The sequence below is a fragment of the Denticeps clupeoides genome, chromosome 2 (assembly GCF_900700375.1).
Source record: "Denticeps clupeoides chromosome 2, fDenClu1.1, whole genome shotgun sequence".
Classification (NCBI taxonomy): domain Eukaryota; kingdom Metazoa; phylum Chordata; class Actinopteri; order Clupeiformes; family Denticipitidae; genus Denticeps; species Denticeps clupeoides.
The window spans coordinates 12,748,024-12,765,784 of NC_041708.1; the positions used below are offsets into that span (position 1 = coordinate 12,748,024).

The 17,761-nt window shown below is 41.5% G+C and overlaps 1 protein-coding gene across 6 annotated transcripts in view; it reads left to right on the forward strand.

Annotated features, from left to right (window-relative positions):
* Window positions 1–14,240, forward strand: part of dnah7 (dynein, axonemal, heavy chain 7) — a 43,360-nt gene extending 29,120 nt beyond the window's left edge. For 2 of the 6 annotated variants that reach the window (XM_028964952.1, XM_028964953.1), the window contains exons 47-64: window positions 102–256; window positions 390–580; window positions 1,016–1,149; window positions 1,310–1,645; window positions 2,088–2,214; window positions 3,083–3,277; window positions 4,875–4,967; window positions 5,255–5,431; window positions 5,518–5,679; window positions 7,247–7,447; window positions 7,530–7,691; window positions 8,413–8,598; window positions 8,698–8,835; window positions 9,069–9,299; window positions 9,793–9,945; window positions 12,356–12,533; window positions 13,213–13,316; window positions 13,450–13,656. In XM_028964952.1, the coding sequence (XP_028820785.1) occupies window positions 102–256; window positions 390–580; window positions 1,016–1,149; window positions 1,310–1,645; window positions 2,088–2,214; window positions 3,083–3,277; window positions 4,875–4,967; window positions 5,255–5,431; window positions 5,518–5,679; window positions 7,247–7,447; window positions 7,530–7,691; window positions 8,413–8,598; window positions 8,698–8,835; window positions 9,069–9,299; window positions 9,793–9,945; window positions 12,356–12,533; window positions 13,213–13,316; window positions 13,450–13,656 (3,130 nt within the window). Of the gene's footprint in view, window positions 1–101; window positions 257–389; window positions 581–1,015; window positions 1,150–1,309; window positions 1,646–1,789; window positions 1,987–2,087; window positions 2,217–3,082; window positions 3,278–4,874; window positions 4,968–5,254; window positions 5,432–5,517; window positions 5,680–7,246; window positions 7,448–7,529; window positions 7,692–8,412; window positions 8,599–8,697; window positions 8,836–9,051; window positions 9,300–9,792; window positions 9,946–12,355; window positions 12,534–13,212; window positions 13,317–13,449 lie in introns of those variants that run through there. The other 4 variants (XM_028964951.1, XM_028964954.1, XR_003743662.1 and 1 more) reach the window with 4 other exon arrangements.
* Window positions 14,241–17,761: the final 3,521 nt, after the last annotated feature.

Here is a 17,761-nt window from a genome sequence, read left to right on the forward strand (position 1 = left end):
CATCATTACGTAAAACATTTGTAATATTTTTACAACTCAGTCCTGTAAAGAACTCAACCTGAACCTCCAGAACCTTGCAGGATCTTTCTGATTGTTCACAGCCATGCTCGCCGCTGGCCACTGATAATAGACCCCCAGGGCCAGGCCAACAAATGGGTGAAAAATATGGAGAAGCAAAACAGCCTGCATGTTATCAAACTCAGCAACAGTGACTTTGTGCGCACCCTTGAGAATTGTATCCAGTTTGGCACACCAGGTAAGCTGAGAATAGGCTGGCTAGTTTTATATAGTGTTTAGATTATGATTTAGAAATTGATTTCTAAATGACTTTGGGTAACAATAGAAAATCTTGGTGGCTTAACAAAAAATTGTCACTCACCCTCCTGCAGTTTTACTAGAGAACGTTGGTGAGGAGCTGGACCCCATCCTGGAGCCTCTGCTGCTAAAACAGACCTTCAAGCAAGGTGGCAGCACCTGCATCCGCCTTGGTGACTCCACCATTGAGTACTCACCTGATTTCCGCTTCTACATCACCACCAAATTGCGCAACCCACATTACTTTCCGGAAACATCTGTAAAGGTGTGTCCTGTATTCCAAAATAAATAAAATGGGGTTTTTGTCTTTTCCTTTTATATATATCTAAATTGGTTGCCTAGCGGGTCAGGAAACTTACCCTTAATCAGAAGGTTGCCAGTTTGAATCCCGAACTGCCAAGTGGTCACTGAGGTGCCACTGTGCAAAGCTCCGTCCCCACTAACTGCTCCATGGGCAACATTCATGGCTGCCCACCTCCAAGGGTGATGGGTTAATTGCAGAGAAAATATTTTGTTGTGTTAAACGTGTGCTGTGTCACAATGACAATCACTTCACTTTCACTTTTAAATTGAAAAAAAAAAATCATAACAATCATGCAAGGTTTCATAATTCATACATAGGAACAAGCCAGGAACAAAGCAAATCATTCATAGTGATTATTTAAAAAGAGAAGGTATACCTGTGATAATCTGTTTTTAGGTGACCCTGTTGAACTTCATGATCACACCAGAGGGGATGCAGGATCAGTTGTTGGGCATTGTGGTGGCCAGAGAGAGACCTGATCTGGAAGAAGAGAAACAGGCTCTCATTCTGCAAGGAGCTGAAAACAAAAGGTCTTATGTTTTAAGATTATTGTTCAAACAGGCGGGCCATTTTTCAATGTTCATGTATTGAATTCTGTAGCCTCTGCTGTGTTTCTTAGCCTTGTTTCTTTTTCACCAGCCTTTTCATTTTTCACTTGCCAATATTAAATCCATATACCTCTCTTTTCAGACAGCTAAAAGAGATTGAAGACAAAATTCTAGAGGTTCTGTCATCTTCAGAGGACAATATACTGGAAGATGAGACAGCAGTGAACATCCTGTCATCTTCCAAGGTTCTGGCTAATGAGATATCAGAGAAGCAGGCTGTCGCTGAGGCCACTGAGGTCAAGATAGATGAGACTCGAATGGGCTACACACCCATCTCTGTCCACTCATCTATTTTGTTTTTCACTATTGCTGACCTGGCCAACATCGAGCCAATGTACCAATACTCCCTTTCCTGGTTCATCAGTCTTTTCATTCTCTCTATTGACAACTCAGACAAGAGTGACATTCTGGACCAAAGGTAATCTGGTTTGTGTTTTTATTTTTTTATGGAATTTTGTTAATTGCATTTTAGGAGAGTTTAGGAACCAATTCGGATATTAATATTATATCAGATAGAAACTGGATATAATTAATTTCTTTTTGCATTTTAATTTGATTACAGAGTTGATTTGTCTAATTATTTTATAACAGCACAAACCATGTACAATGAACGACTAGGGTGGTAGTAGCCTAGTGGGTTAGACACTCGCCTATGAACCAGAAGACCCGGGTTCAAATCCCACTTACTACCATTGTGTCCCTGAGCAAGACACTTAACCCTAAGTTGCTCCAGGGAGACTGTCCCTGTAAATACTGATTGTAAGTCGCTCTGGATAAGGGCGTCTGATAAATGCCATAAATGTAAATGTAAATGACTTGGATGGATTTTCATTTATTTCTGATTTTTTTGGTGAGCTCAGGTTACAGATCTTGAGGGACCACTTCACCTACTCCTTGTATGTTAACGTTTGCCGGTCACTCTTTGAGAAAGACAAGCTCCTTTTTTCATTCTGTCTGAGCATCAACCTGCTGAGACATAACAAGCAGGTGAGTGCTGGTGGACAGACCATTGCCCATTGCTTTTCTGAAAAACATTTGGAAATGATTTGTATAGAAGTATATCCCTTGTGTTATCATACAAATACTTTATTATTTCACCAATCTCACTCTCCTGCTTAAAATATGTAAGGTGTGTATTCACAGCCGTTTTTGTATGCTATTCAGCAAACAGAAAAGTTTGAGCATGCAGAGCAGTCTTACAATTAAACCATTCAATTTTCAAATCGTTTCATAGACACAAACTCATTTCCCCTTGTTAGAAATAAATTTGGAGGGTTTCGCATTCATCTAAATAGTTTAGTTTATGGTAGCAATCGGAACTGAATTTAAGTAAGGCTTAAGACGTTAGAAAAATATCAAATGTGATTGGTGCTATCATGTCTTGTTGGGCACTATTTTCAAACTGGTGCTACGCTTTAAGTATGAGGCTTGTTTGTTAATGTCACATCTTGACGGGGGAGCGTAAATAACTAAAAGCTTGCTCAGGTACTGTGGGGTGATCGGTGAGAGTTTTATATCTGTAGGTATCCTGAGGAGATTACCTTACACTAGCAAACCAGCATCCCACTTTGCACCAGTCTGAAATTTTTCATTCACATTTACGGCATGTAGCAGCCACCCTTATCTAGAGTGGATGGATTATCCAGAGTGGATCAGTATATTTTATATACTCTTGCTAAAATAACAGTCTGTGACTAGCCTGTGATTGAAAAAAAACCTACTGTTAGAGGGTGTGAAAAATCCAGATTTTATTCAACTTCTTTGTAATACACTGAAGTAAATCAGACCAGTAAAGAAGGACTGTGCAGTTATGATTTATTATGATCATGCTTTTGTTTACCTCATCTAAACCCAGGTGGATGAGAGTGAATGGCGCTTCCTGCTAACAGGTGGGGTGGGGCTGGACAACCCTTACTCCAACCCCTGCATCTGGCTGCCTACTAAGTCATGGGATGAGATTTGTCGCCTCGATGAGGTGAAGCGCTTCAAGGGGCTGCGCTCAGACATGGCCCGTCTCAGAGATGGGTGGAGAGAAGTTTATGACAGCAAAGTAAGTCAGGCATTAAAGTGGGTATAATAATCATCTGTAGGTATTGTTTTGGAATGTGTATTATGGCTGCATAAGGTGGAAGACCTACAGTTTGGTAATTTAATTAATTTGATCTCTTTATTAGTGGTGTACAGTTCTGAAGGTTGCAAGCAGTAGTTCGTATTAGAAATGTAAAGATCATGTTGACACCCCTACAGTTGACACCCCCCACACTTGACCATTCTGCACAGAAGGACACACAAGAGAAAAAAAGAAAGGAAAAAACCTTGTGAAGGAGTGTGTATTCGGTTTAAAAACTGAGACTGTGTCTGAGTCCTGAATACTGACTGGAAAGTCATTCCACAACTGCGGAGCTCTATAAGAGAAGGATCTGCTCCCAGCTGTGATCTTTTGTACTTTGGGTACCTTCGAATGCATGGATCATGGGGGATTAACTTAAAGTTCACTCAGGTACTGTGGGGTGAGACCATTAAGAGCTTTATAGGTCATATCTGTAGGTATCCTGAGGATATATTTGACCTTACACTAGCAAACCAGCATCATGCTCAGCCTGTATCTCTGTGCTTAGTATAGTTTTGAATAGAAATTGTTGATAACTTTTGGATTGAAGGTGTTAAACGAAGTATGAAGAAGGTTAAAGGTCCTGAGGTCATCCAAGATGTTGTTTTTGAGGAGGAGGAGGCTCTCATGCATTCCAATATTAAGAAGCTGGAAACTCAGCTATTTTAAATTGGATTTGTTTGAATGTCAGAAGTTGTTATGTACACTACACTGCAGATGCACACACTGACACACACACACTTACTCTCTCTCACTCCCTTTGTTCAGACACTTTGCATTGCATCGCATGTCCACATGCTCCTGGCTCAGGCTCACTATGCTGCCTGCTGCAGAAAACAGCTGCTCAGGTGGTGTTGATGTGCCAGGTGAAGTGATTGTCAATGTGAAACACTGCAGCACATGGTGACACAACAAAATGTGTCCTCTGCTTTAACCATCACCCCTGGTGAGCAGTGAAAGCCATGAAAGGTGCCAGGGGAGCAGTGTGTGGCTTGTGACTGTGCTTTGAAAAATCTAATATCTCGGTTTACTTTGATTTTTAAAAGTCATCATAATAAAATACATAAATATAAACCATACATCACATGCAATCATAATAACATGCTCTTTGCCTCAAACTAGTTTACCAAAGTAAGTAAAACTCCCACGAGTTGAACAAGATGCTCTCCATTTTGAAGAATCCAATTCAAGAAACAGTATTTTTAGCCTTTTTTTGAGAATGTGAAGAATGTTTGATGAATCTGCTTCGTTCACTATTGTTATCATCAAAGTTGCTTCACGAGATGCTCATTAACATGAGTGAATAATAAGAAAGTGTTAGGAATTAGCATTCTGGATTGTTGGAAACCATCCCCATTGTCTAACTTAAGGTGGTGGAGAGAAGCCAAGAGTGTAAAAGACTGCCATCACATCAAAGAGACTCAAATGTCCACCTTTTTGCTTAGTCCTTTTTTTTTGTTGTTGTTGGTTTATCACATAACTTCACCTGTGATATTTCAAAATTCTGTGTTTTCAGTTTTGTATTTCCTATTGGCAGGACCCTCACCACAATCCATTTCCAAATGAATGGGAGAGCAGGCTGGGACAGTTTCAGAGAATGCTGGTCATCCGTTGCCTTCGACCAGACAAGGTAGGCCACACAAATGGACATAAGCGTGTCTTTAATGTCTCAAGACTGTTGAATCAATTCAGCAAAAAACGGCTGTTGATATTATGAATGTATCTTTTATAATAATGGTTTATTGAACATTTATTGCAAATCAATGTACATTTGTACAATGTACAAATCAGTGCACATATGAACACCTTCTTTATGTTGACATGCAAAGAATGAACAAAATAAACGAACCTACCAAAATGTTTGTCAATTGCTGCATGCATGTCAGTAATGTCAATTCAATTTTTCTGCTCTTCTAGGTTATTCCTATGGTGCAAGAATTTGTATCGGAGAACCTTGGGCAGCAGTTCATAGAGGTTCCTCCTTTCAACTTGAGCCAGGCATTTGGGGACAGCCACTGCTGTGCCCCCCTCATTTTCGTTCTGTCACCTGGATCGGATCCTATGGCAGCCCTGCTCAAATTTGGGGATGAACAGGTGTAGTATGAGTACCACTGATGCTAGATAATCAGAATAACTTCTGTAGAGACCTAATTTGTGCACTGTTTCCTGTATTCCCATAGGGCTTCACGGGGCATAAACTCACCTCTCTGTCTCTGGGTCAGGGCCAGGGCCCCATAGCCATGAACATGATAGAGACAGGGGTGAGGGAGGGAACATGGGTTGTGTTGCAGAACTGCCATCTGGCAACTTCTTGGATGCCCACCTTAGAGCGTGTGTGTGAGGTAGTTTTCTTTTTATTGTTTTCCACTTGTCAGTCAAGTACAAGCTTTTTTCTTTTGCATTTACAGGGAGTGCAGAATTATTAGGCAAATTAGTATTTTGTCCACATCATCCTCTTCATGCATGTTGTCTTACTCCAAGCTGTATAGGCTTGAAAGCCTACTACCAATTAAGCATATTAGGTGATGTGCATCTCTGTAATGAGAAGGCGTGTGGTCTAATGACATCAACACCCTATATCAGGTGTGCATAATTATTAGGCAACTTCCTTTCCTTTGGCAAAATGGGTCAAAAGAAGGACTTGACAGGCTCAGAAAAGTCAAAAATAGTGAGATATCTTGCAGAGGGATGCAGCACTCTTAAAATTGCAAAGCTTCTGAAGCGTGATCATCGAAATATCAAGCGTTTCATTCAAAATAGTCAACAGGGTCGCAAGAAGCGTGTGGAAAAACCAAGGTAGAAAATAACTGCCTACGAACTGAGAAAAGTCAAGCGTACAGCTGCCAAGATGCCACTTGCCACCAGTTTGTCCATATTTCAGAGCTGCAACATCACTGGAGTGCCCAAAAGCACAAGGTGTGCAATACTCAGAGACATGGCCAAGGTAAGAAAGGCTGAAAGACGACCACCACTGAACAAGACACACAAGCTGAAACGCCAAGAAATATCTCAAGACTGATTTTTCTAAGGTTTTATGGAAATGAGAGTGAGTCTTGATAGGCCAGATTGATGGGCCCTTGGTTGGATTGGTAAAGGGCAGAGAGATCCAGTCCGACTCAGACGCCAGCAAGGTGGAGGTGGAGTACTGGTTTGGGCTGGTATCATCAAAGATGAGCTTGTGGGGCCTTTTCGGGTTGAGGATGGAGTCAAGCTCAACTCCCAGTCCTACTGCCAGTTTCTGGAAGAAACCTTCTTCAAGCAGTGGTACAGGAAGAAGTCTGCATCCTTCAAGAAAAACATGATTTTCATGCAGGACAATGCTCCATCACATGCGTCCAAGTACTCCACAGCGTGGCTGGCAAGAAAGGGTATAAAAGAAGAAAAACTAATGACATGGCCTCCTTGTTCACCTGATCTGAACCCCATTGAGAACCTGTGGTCCATCATCAAATGTGAGATTTACGAGGAGGGAAAACTAAAAACTACTTCCAAAAACATTCAGCTTTGATATTAATTAGTTTTTTGGGTTCATTGAGAACATGGTTGTTGTTCAATAATAAAATTATTCCTCAAAAATACAACTTGCCTAATAATTCTGCACTCCCTGTAGTATGCTCTCACTATTGCTATTATAAACATGTTCTAGATAGATAGCTAGATTGTATAAGGATATGGCTACATGAGTGCAAATGCTGAGGAAGCAACACTGTAAGAATGGCTGTACTTCAGTTAAAAGTAACTAAAATAATGTAATAAATCCCATTGCTCTCTGGAGAATTTCCTTCAAAAGAATCCCTGTTTTATGTTTGTTGATATTGTGTGCTCTAAGTCAAGTAAGGTGACTAATCAATGAATCAGTGCCCCTTCATGATCTATTGGTCCCTTGGTTGTTCGTCTTTTTTAACTCAGGAACTGAACCCTGACACCACCCACCCCAATTTCCGACTCTGGCTTACCAGCTACCCTTCACCAAATTTCCCAGTCTCAGTGCTCCAGAATTCGGTAAAGATGACCAATGAGGCACCAAAAGGCCTGCGCTCCAACATCATGCGTTCTTTCTACATGGATCCCATTTCTGACCCAGAGTTCTTTTCCAGCTGCAGTAAGCCAGTGAGTGTTCAGTTCGCATGTGTTAACAGCCCAGTGTGGATATAGCGTTGTTTTTTTAATTATTATTTTAATTTTATTTCAGGTCGTGTTTAAGAAGCTGCTATATGGCCTGTGCTTCTTCCATGGCCTGATTCAAGAGAGGAGGAAGTTTGGACCTCTGGGATGGAACATTCCTTATGAGTTCAACGAAACAGATCTTCGAATCTCAGTCCAGCAGCTACGCATGTTTTTGGACCAATATGATGTGAGAACACACTTGCACATGCTTTGGTGAAATTACATATTATGTATTACAAATTATGTACATGCATGTACTGGCCCAAAATAAAACCCCAAAGCATTGCAACACATTGGAGACTGATATTATAACCATATACAGATACAGTGTGTACTGATTTTTTCTTCATGAAATCCATATTGCTTTACTTTACTTTACTTTACTTTACTTTATTTAGCAGACGCTTTTATCCAAAGCGACTTACAATAGGAAGACACCAGCAATTCTCGTTCGATTTCTATAGAATATCGAGTTTACAAACTAAGAGCCCTGATAAGGCTTAGACTTGTCAGTGAAGAGCATGCTCGGAGATTGTTGGGTGCTAGACTAAGAAAAATTATAATGTATTTATACATTTTGTATTTGTTTGTGCAATGTGTACGCATGTGCGTGTGTAAGTGTTAGATTTGTCTGTAATATTTTTGGAATAAGAGGGTTTTCACCTTCTTCTTAAAAGTGGTGATAGTCTCGGCTAGTCGTGTGGAGGAGGGCAGGTTGTTCCACCACCATATTGTTTAAAATACCTACAATATTTTTGTGTGGATTTAATTCCTGGGTTCATGATGTTGCCTTCCTGACTCTTTATGAATAGGTGGACCTAAAAATTGAGGACCCCTTTTCTAAGGGATATGTTAATGTTTTAAAAGCTACTACAAGCCACTTTTATTTCCTACTGCCAAAACAACAGGAAGTGCCATTTGCCGCCATCAGCTACATGACAGGGGAGTGTAACTATGGTGGCCGTGTTACAGACGACTGGGACCGGCGCACTCTCGGAACGATCCTCTCGGTTTTCTATACACCAAGCATGATTAAAGATACCGACTACAAGTTTGACCCCAGTGGCTTGTACTTCGCACCACCAGAGGGTGATGTATGTAGATATATATGATGATATGTACATGCGCATGGTTACAGTTGCAAGATCACAGCACAGAAATTGGCCCTATATGCATTTTTTTTTCAATCTCAGTATTACAGCTACATTGAATATACAAAGGGCCTACCACTGAATCCCTCACCTGAAGTCTTTGGCATGAATGCCAATGCAGACATTACAAAGGACCAGGTGGAAACACAGATTCTGTTTGACAGCATGTTGCTTACACAGGTGAGTTGATACACGCACATTCTTAAAAAGTCAGTTGCAAGAAACATACAGCATGCTACTTAGGTGCATAATCTGTTCTATAAAATGTTTTTAAATATACTGTTTTATACACCCACATACATAAATACATACATATATAAAATACGACAATTTGCTCATGATTAGTTAAAGGTACAGATCAGGCTTAGAAATGACCCTAGTTATAAGAATAAATAGCTATACTCTCTACCCAGGCACGCTCATCCACAGGAGACATGAAGTTCTCAGATGACATGGTGAATGACGTGGCCGCTGACATCCTAAGCAAGCTGCCCAAGGACTTTGACACAGAAGCAACCATGCGCAGGTTCCCCACCAGCTACAACCAGAGCATGAACACGGTACTGGTACAGGAGATGGGTCGCTTCAACAAGCTGCTGCGGACAGTCCGAGATTCCTGCATCAATGTTCAGAAAGCCATCAAGGTAGGTGCATCAGGTTTCAGTTAAAAATATACTCTAATATTGAGTATTTTACTGTAGCCATGCCATGTTGATTGGATGAGAGAAATCATTAGATCTCACAGGAATGCCACTGTGTCTTTTATAAATGCCATTCACCCTCAATACATTGTTTACATTGACCATAATGTCAGAAATGGCTGAATGATGTTCTTAGATGCAACAGACATAGCTGTGCTGTTTGGTGAATTTGATTTGTAGCAGTAGCCTATGACTGTACCACTATTTTTTTTTGTTCTTTGATATTAAGTCCATGCTAGCAGGTAGGTAAGTCTAGACTTAACATGTAAATAAAAGATGCACCATAATTAGCTCAATTCTACCTTATTTATGTAGAATGGAGTGTGTGAGTATGCTGAGCAGATATATCCATATCTGCGGAGGTAATGTGAGGCGATTTAAAACAAAGAAGCAATAACAAATCTATACTTACAGCTTGTGTCTCATGGTGTTTCAGGGTCAGGTGGTGATGTCAGTTGAGTTGGAGGAAGTGGTTAGTAGTATTCTAAAGGGTCGTGTACCTGGCATGTGGATGAAAAAGTCCTACCCCAGTCTGAAACCTCTGGGAGGTTATGTCAATGACTTCCTGGATAGACTCAAGTTTTTACAGGTAAAGTTTGTGTCCTTCTCATTCATACACTGTGCTTTTAAAAAGATGGCTACACAATATTTATTTCACATTGTCTTGAAATATAATTTTAGTTCCTTTTTCCTAATTAATGTACGCACATCACTCCATATTGACACAAAAATTATGCGTTTTTCTGTCAATATGGGTTGCTGTTTGTACATTAATGAGGAAAAAAAATGGCTGCAATATAACAAAGAGTAGAAATTTAAGTGGTTTTGAATACTTTCTGTACCCACTGTAGTATTAAGGGAGAACTAAGACCTATATAAAAGCAAAAAAATGTCAGAATTAAATGTCACAATTCAAAAAACAACTCAGATGGGCAACGTTGAACCACTGTGTGACTTTTGTTGAGCATGTGCTGGGGCGAGCAGCAATGGACCTCAACGACTCTCTGCTGTCCAACACTACTGGACCTTTCCAGGCTGGGGAGGAAGGCATCTGGGCATCTGGACTGGGCAGAGGACATGGAGATGTGCGAGATGGAGGCTTAGTCCGCGTCTCAAAAATCCGCTGCCTCAGCCTGACAGTCCTCTGCTTGAGGAGGACTCGCTCAAACTGGACTTTGACAAACTTTGACTCAGCTGACCCCTAGTGCTGCAGGGGTTTGTCAAGACGATTAGGGGACATCCATCACCACTCCGTTTTGTCAAGTGTCTGCTTAGCTGTAGGTGGAGTGGCATTTCCTCTTACCTTCATGAAAGCCTATGATGGAGCCTTCGCTAGCCACTTTGCTCAAAGTCATAATTAGGGGGTTGCGGGTGCTGCCATGCTCCCCTCTAAGCACTGCTTCTCGGCACAGCTGGAGAAGATTTATCGGTGTCAGGTGAGTGCTGCACAGGCACTGAGTTTGGTCACCCTGCTGCAGACCTACCAGGCAGGGTGCTTATCTGACCTGGGCAGCGTGCTTCCACCAGAGAGCGCCATCACTGAGTTTGTCAGCCATGTCAGAATCGGTTCGGATTATATTCTCTGCATCTCCGACTGTACAGCAGTCTCTCTTGGACTGGGCATGGCTACTACAGTGGGGGCCCAGCAGCATCTTTGGCTGACCCTGTCGAACATGCGATACCACGATTGGGCAACTTATACGGACTGGCCACTAGTGGGTTTATTTGGCCAGTTACACAATGCCGTTTTGGCAAAGATAGAGTTGCAGAAGAAACAGACAGAGGCTCTTTGCTGTGTCCTTCCCAGGCGAGATAACAAGCCAAGGCAGCCATCTAAAATCCGCAGACCAGCACCGGTGAAATGTCCCTGCAGGGATTGTGCCACTTAAACTAGGACCTGGGACCTGCTCATTTTGTGGGTCCCTGTCGAAAAAAAGGACATGTTCTGCTCCTTCACAGTGTCCCAAGCACCCACACAAGGTTTGTCCCCCCCATGTGCACCTGTTTATCCTTCACTTAGTCTGTGTGCTTGGGGAACATGTTCACTTTTGTGTTTTTTTGTGACATGCCCACCACGATTTGCTGGGATGATTCAAACTCAGTTATCAGGCAGTGGTTTGGAGGTTCTCAGAGATTAAATATGCAGCCTATTACACAAACAAGACATTCAACCTGTTCACAAACTGACAAACGACTGGTCCAGCCATTATTCTGTGGTTTCAAATATAGATGGCAGTTGGACCTGCTGGGTCCTGCCATTCAGCCTGTCACTGGTTCTTCGCACTTTTACAAAATGCCTGGAAGCAGCACTGGCCTGCTTTGGTGCCAGGGCATTCACATTCTTGGGTATTTGGATGATCTTGATGTGATTCTACAGCAGAACAGATATTGTCTTGTCGCACCTGCGGCGTCTGGAGATTTTAAGTGAATGTGAAAAAGAGCTCACTATCCCTAGCTCAGAAAATATCTAGCTCTCGTGCTTGCCGTGCCTATTTATCAGAGTGCAAATTGGCCGTGCTGCACAGCTATCTTGCCCAGTTTCAGTTGGGACACAGAATGCAATTATGCATTTATCTCTGTCTGCTGGGTCTTGTGGCAGCAATAGCTTTTACTTTTATGGGTGTATGAGTTTCAGCGTTGGATGCTGTTGGACAATTAAATCTGGTGCACCATCTCTTCTGGAAAATAACAGTGTAACAATCATGATTGTAAATCATAAAGTACGATTCACTTGTGGGCTGGGGTGTGTTGAGATGAGGGGACAGTGGACTCCCGCCCAGCACGCTCAACACATAAATTATCTGGAGCTGTTAGCAGTGTGGCTGGACATGCTACCAGCCTCACTGTACACAATTCAGTGTCTGGTGTGATTTTGGCACAAAAGTACAACTTGACTTTTTGTTCTACAAAAATGTAAAAAATTTAAAAAGTAATTATTTCGATGTATGTTATTCATTCAACATGAATGTACCTAACAACACACCACCTCTGCTTACCAGGACTGGTATGAGAACGGCACACCAGTGGTCTTTTGGCTGTCAGGCTTCTTCTTCACTCAGGCTTTTCTGACGGGAAGTCAACAGAATTACGCCCGCAAACATGCCATCCCTATTGACCTGCTGGGGTTTGATTATGAGGTTCTGGATGATAAGGAGTACAAGAAGCCTCCTGATGATGGTGAGCGAGAAAACCTGGCACTAGCACATGGCCAGCAGGATCATTGTTTCTGGTCCAAACAGAACATGTACATGGGGCAAGATGTGTGCATTGGTTTACATTTACATAATTACATAATTACATCTAATTAAAAGCATTCCCCAACGTCCATTTAAACATTTAAAGCAATTAAAGTAATTTAGTAACTGCTATAATAAATGAAAGTAGTTTTAGTACATGCACCCCTTACGAAACAAACGTATATTGCTATATACTAGAATTAATTTTGCAATACATTGGTAAATATATTTCAATATATGAGAAATTTCCCCATATATTTGCAATGCCTTTTTCAATATAAAATCTCAAAATGTAGGACATTTTTTAGTATAAATAATAATATATTAAATAATATAACAATCTATTTATTCAATATATGAAAATGGCAATAATTGCAATATTTTCATATATTGTCATACATCCTATTTCACAGATTTAGATATTGCTTACATCTAAAATATATTGTTATAGAATATATCAACATATATTACTATGTACAATTCACAATATATGAATACACACAAAATATATTGTCACATAATATATTGAGAAATAATTTTTTGTTTTTGTGTATGGGACTGACTGAAAGATTCATGTTTTTGTACAATATGCAACAGAAAATGTTTCTTGCACTACACAGGTGTCTATATCCATGGACTGTTCCTGGACGGTGCACGCTGGAACCGTAAGAACAAATTGCTGGCTGAGTCCTACCCAAAAATACTCCATGATTCCATGCCTGTGGTGAGTTGAACCTTTTATTCCATTGATTTATGAAAAAGGTCTTATTGGGCTCTTTTTCCCCTTCGAGATTGTGCTGTTTAGTGATGTTAGTCCCCTGTAAAGGTATTACTCACATTTGCCCTGTCTGATTTAGATTTGGCTGAAGCCTATGAAGAAGCAAGAAATTCCTGAGCGCATGTGTTACCTTGCTCCTGTGTACAAGACAAGCGAGCGGCGTGGCACGCTGTCCACAACTGGACATTCCACCAACTATGTGATTGCCATGACCCTGAACTCTGATGTCCCAGCAGAACATTGGATTCGGCGAGGAGTTGCCCTGCTGTGTCAGCTAAATTCCTGAAAGGGTCTTCATGGTTAATTATTACTCAATAATTAACCATTAATGAACACTATTATACAAACAAATATTAGTCACTGTAATACAAGTTTTGTTTTATTGATCTGTTTTTGCTAGTTGATTTATTTAAATATTGACAAACCTGGCATTTGTGGAAATACACAATCCTCAACAGAATGTACAAAATGAAATTATTAGTAGTATTTGTAATACAGCTATTTACTTTGGATTCTTGAAGGGAGTTTCATTGTAAATGAAAACACCTTGCGGGCTTTCACGTGTCATGCACTGAGAAGTGGCTTCCTTTTGGTCCACTCTGCCTTACAGCCCCAGCTGGTGGAAGGCTGCAGTGATGGTTGACTTTCTACAACTTTGTCCCAACTGCATCTCTGGAGTTCAACCAGTGATCTTTGGATTCTTCTTTACCACCCTCACCAAGGCTTTTCTGCCCCGAAAGCTCAGTTTAGCCGGACGGCCAGCTTATATAGACAGGGGTGTGGCTTTAATAATCAAGTCCAATCAGTATCATCAAACACAGCTGGACTCAAATGAAGGAGTAGAACCATCTCAAGGAAAGGGTCTGAATACTTAGGACCATGTGATATTTCAGTTTTTCTTTAATACATTTTTGTTTAAAAATCAACAATTCTGTGTTTTTCTGTCAATACAGGGTGCTGTGTGTACATTAATGAGGGAAAAAAATAAACTTAACTGATTTTAGCAAATGGCTGCAGTACAATAAAGAGAGAAAAATTTAAGGTGGCCTTAATACTTTCCGTACCCACTTCAGACATAATCACGTGCACCCAATCATTCACCAGTGTGAATGAGAGATTGAGTGTGCCTCATAGTCTTGTGAAAACTCTTAGAATAGAGCGAAAGAAGAAACAGACATACTTGCCATCTTGTTGTAGTGGTCCATCTTCACATGGGAGTCGCACACACTCGACTGGAGACAGCAGGAGGCCGGGTGTAGTCAAATGCTATCTCATAGTTCCCTGCAAACTGTTGTTTCTCTCATGGAGTTTCTGCTCATACTGACTTTAATTTAAATGTATTATTGTTATTGTTAGGTATTGTTTTAAGCTGTTGTGTGAGAAGTGTCTGGAAGTAGGGGCGTCTCAGCTGTCTTGCAAGTTCAGGAAGAGGCGGGTCTTTGTGGACTGTTAATATTTCCGTTGGACATTATATCCTTCAGTGGAACATCGTAATGTAAGTTACTGAAGACTCCCCTCACTGTCTCCAACATGTACCCTCGCTGTGTTGCGGGGGGTGGCAAGGTATGTCTGTACCAGAGGCTTCATTCAGTGGGTCCTCCAATCTGTCGCTTCTTTACCAATCATTACTGATTCTGTGGAATAAGAGGACAAGTTTCCGAAACTAACATGAGGCCATGATTATTGAACAAAACTTATACAGAATATATGGGGTGGTGTGGGGTTGTCTTAATTTGTAAATAATTGAAAAATCACTAAATCTTGATTTGACCTGTCTGAGAAGCCCAGAGGGAAACAAAAGAAAAGGTCCAGTGCACTCTTGTGTAGCACATGATTTGTAAAAGCTTTGAACAGAACAAAGAGTTCTGGCGTCTGACATGAAGCAGATGAACATGTATAAAGCTGCAAGATGCTCCAGGAGGCTTAGGAGGCTTTTTTTTATAGCTTCTGAAAAGCCACTTTGCCAGTTTGAAGATTATGCCTTCCTCTGTTTCTTTTCTCCTTGTGAATCGCTCCATATTTGCAAGGCTATCTCCTCCTCCCTACTGACCGCGCCTCCATGTCCACCCCCACCTCGCCTAGTGGATGGCGCTCTCACCTTCACTGTCAGCAGACTCATGGATGTCCGTCGGCGGGAACGTGGATTCAAATACTTTTTTGACTGGGAGGGGTACGGGCCCGAGGAATGCCCCTTGGGTCCCACACCGGGACAACCTGAATTTGGCCCTCTTTCAAGAATTTCATGACTCCAATCTGGCTGGGAGTAGGGTATCCTGTCATGGCTGCTGACCAGACAAATGAAACAGCTTCTACAGCTTTAGACGTCCACTAAAATGCATGAATTATGATGAACTGGGCATCCATTCTTGCTACAGTCAACACATTGGGTTATAAAAAGTGAAGTGATTGTCACATGTGATACACAGCAGCACAGCACACGGTGCACACAGTGAAATTTGTCCTCTGCATTTAACCCATCACCCTGAGTGAGCAGTGGGCAGCCATGACAGGCGCCGGGGAGCAGTGTGTGGGGATGGTGCTTTGCTCAGTGGCCAGGTGACCCCGAGGAGACGCTCTTTGTTGAATTTATTACAGAATTTTGTTAATAGTAGGCAGGGCCCCCGGATCGTATGGTCGAACAAACACACCGGAAGAAAGCCCAGATTCTTCCAAGGTGCCTTCTTACGGCGATGAGGAGCAGTCTTGTGCTCTTCTTCAGTCCTCAGTTCTGTCTCCTGGTCTTCTTGAGGACTGGGCTCCTGCTCTACCTGGGAACCTGACTGATAGTCATGCTTGTAGTCCAGCATCCTGAAGTTCTGTAAATATAATTTACAGCATTTATCAAATATCCGAAAATATCCCAAAATTAGGTTAATACACAATCCACACACAGACAATAAAGGAACAAAATGTTGAATATAAAATATTCAGTGTTCTGTCCAAGTACACCAAAAGTTCCCTCTTGACCTGTAGACTCTAGGTTATGGACTGGGTAATTGGTGGGGTTATGTGGTGAGACAGGGGACCAACAGATTTACCTTCTGCTGGAACATCATATCATATGAGAAAAATACGAGCTCAGGGTGACTATTTTGACTATTTGTTTATTTGACTCAGAATTCCTTAATTCTTTGCAGATGGTTGACTCCAAGGATCCATAAAAAAGGGCCTGCTGGACAAAGTCCAGGCCTGAAAAGAGAACAATCTGGTTTAATTATAATGCTCCAGTGAAGTGTGTGTGTGTGTGTGTGTGTGTGTGTGTGTGTGTGTGTCTGTGAAGAAAACATTCACCAATTTCTGTCATCCTGCAGCTTGGGTGGCACCATGATCTCAGATGATTCGTAGGTTACAATACTGAAAAACACACAGACAGACACAAATACGTACATCAACCTTGATCCTTTGGGTAGTGGTGGCCTAGGGGTTAAGGAATCGGCCCCATAATCAGAAGGTTGCCAGTTCATAGCAGATGATGCTTTTCTTTGTTCCTTGTGCTGCAGGCTCAGAATCGCCATTCTTGTAGCTGTAAAAACCAAGCAGTGCCATTATGAAGATGAGAGAGAGACTGTGTGTGTGTGTGTGTGTGTGTGTGTGTGTGAGAGAGAGAGAGAGAGAAAGAGAGAGAGAGTGATATAATTGGTGTGTGTATATCGATGTATGTTTTTCTTTTGTTTGAGGATGTGTGAGTTGGTACAAGATTATGTGTGTAATCCTGTTTTTATTGTGCCTTAATGTCTGTGTTGTCTGTCTTTCTGCAGGTGCAAGCTATGAACACAACCCTTTCCCCAAGAATGAAGAAATTGATACAGATGACTGGTCTCCATGCTCACCTGACCTACAGTAAATTCAACAGAACATCTCAGGGATGGCGTGTTTAGTTCTATCCAACTTCTAGCACCTCTGACCAGTATCACGATCCGGTCCGAAAAGGGGTTACTCCGGGATCCGGAGTTTAATTGTTGTCCTGTGTAATGTTCCCTAATCGTTTTCACCTGTGTCAATTGTATAAAGCTGTCCTGTTCGTTTCTGTTCGCTGTCAGGTCTTTAATGTTATGTTCCGTGTTCACCACTGTCAATGTCTCGGATGTCTCCCCTGTCCTGTGATTCACCATTAAACCCCTGTTTCGTGATGTCAGGTGATAGCGTCCTTCAATCCTCATCACTCTTTGTCCTCCTCTCCGTGCACCCGCCTCGTCATGCCCGCATGGACGTGACAACCAGGAGACATCATCCGTCAAGTTGATCATTTTCATCAAGTTATGTAGTGTCCTTTTGCTCATACATTACACCATTACCCATTTCATATCAGTATGATGTTTTTCCAATTTTCATAGTGTTCCTTTTTTTTGAGCAGTGTGTATATGCAAAATTGAATCAGCGCTTGACTAGAT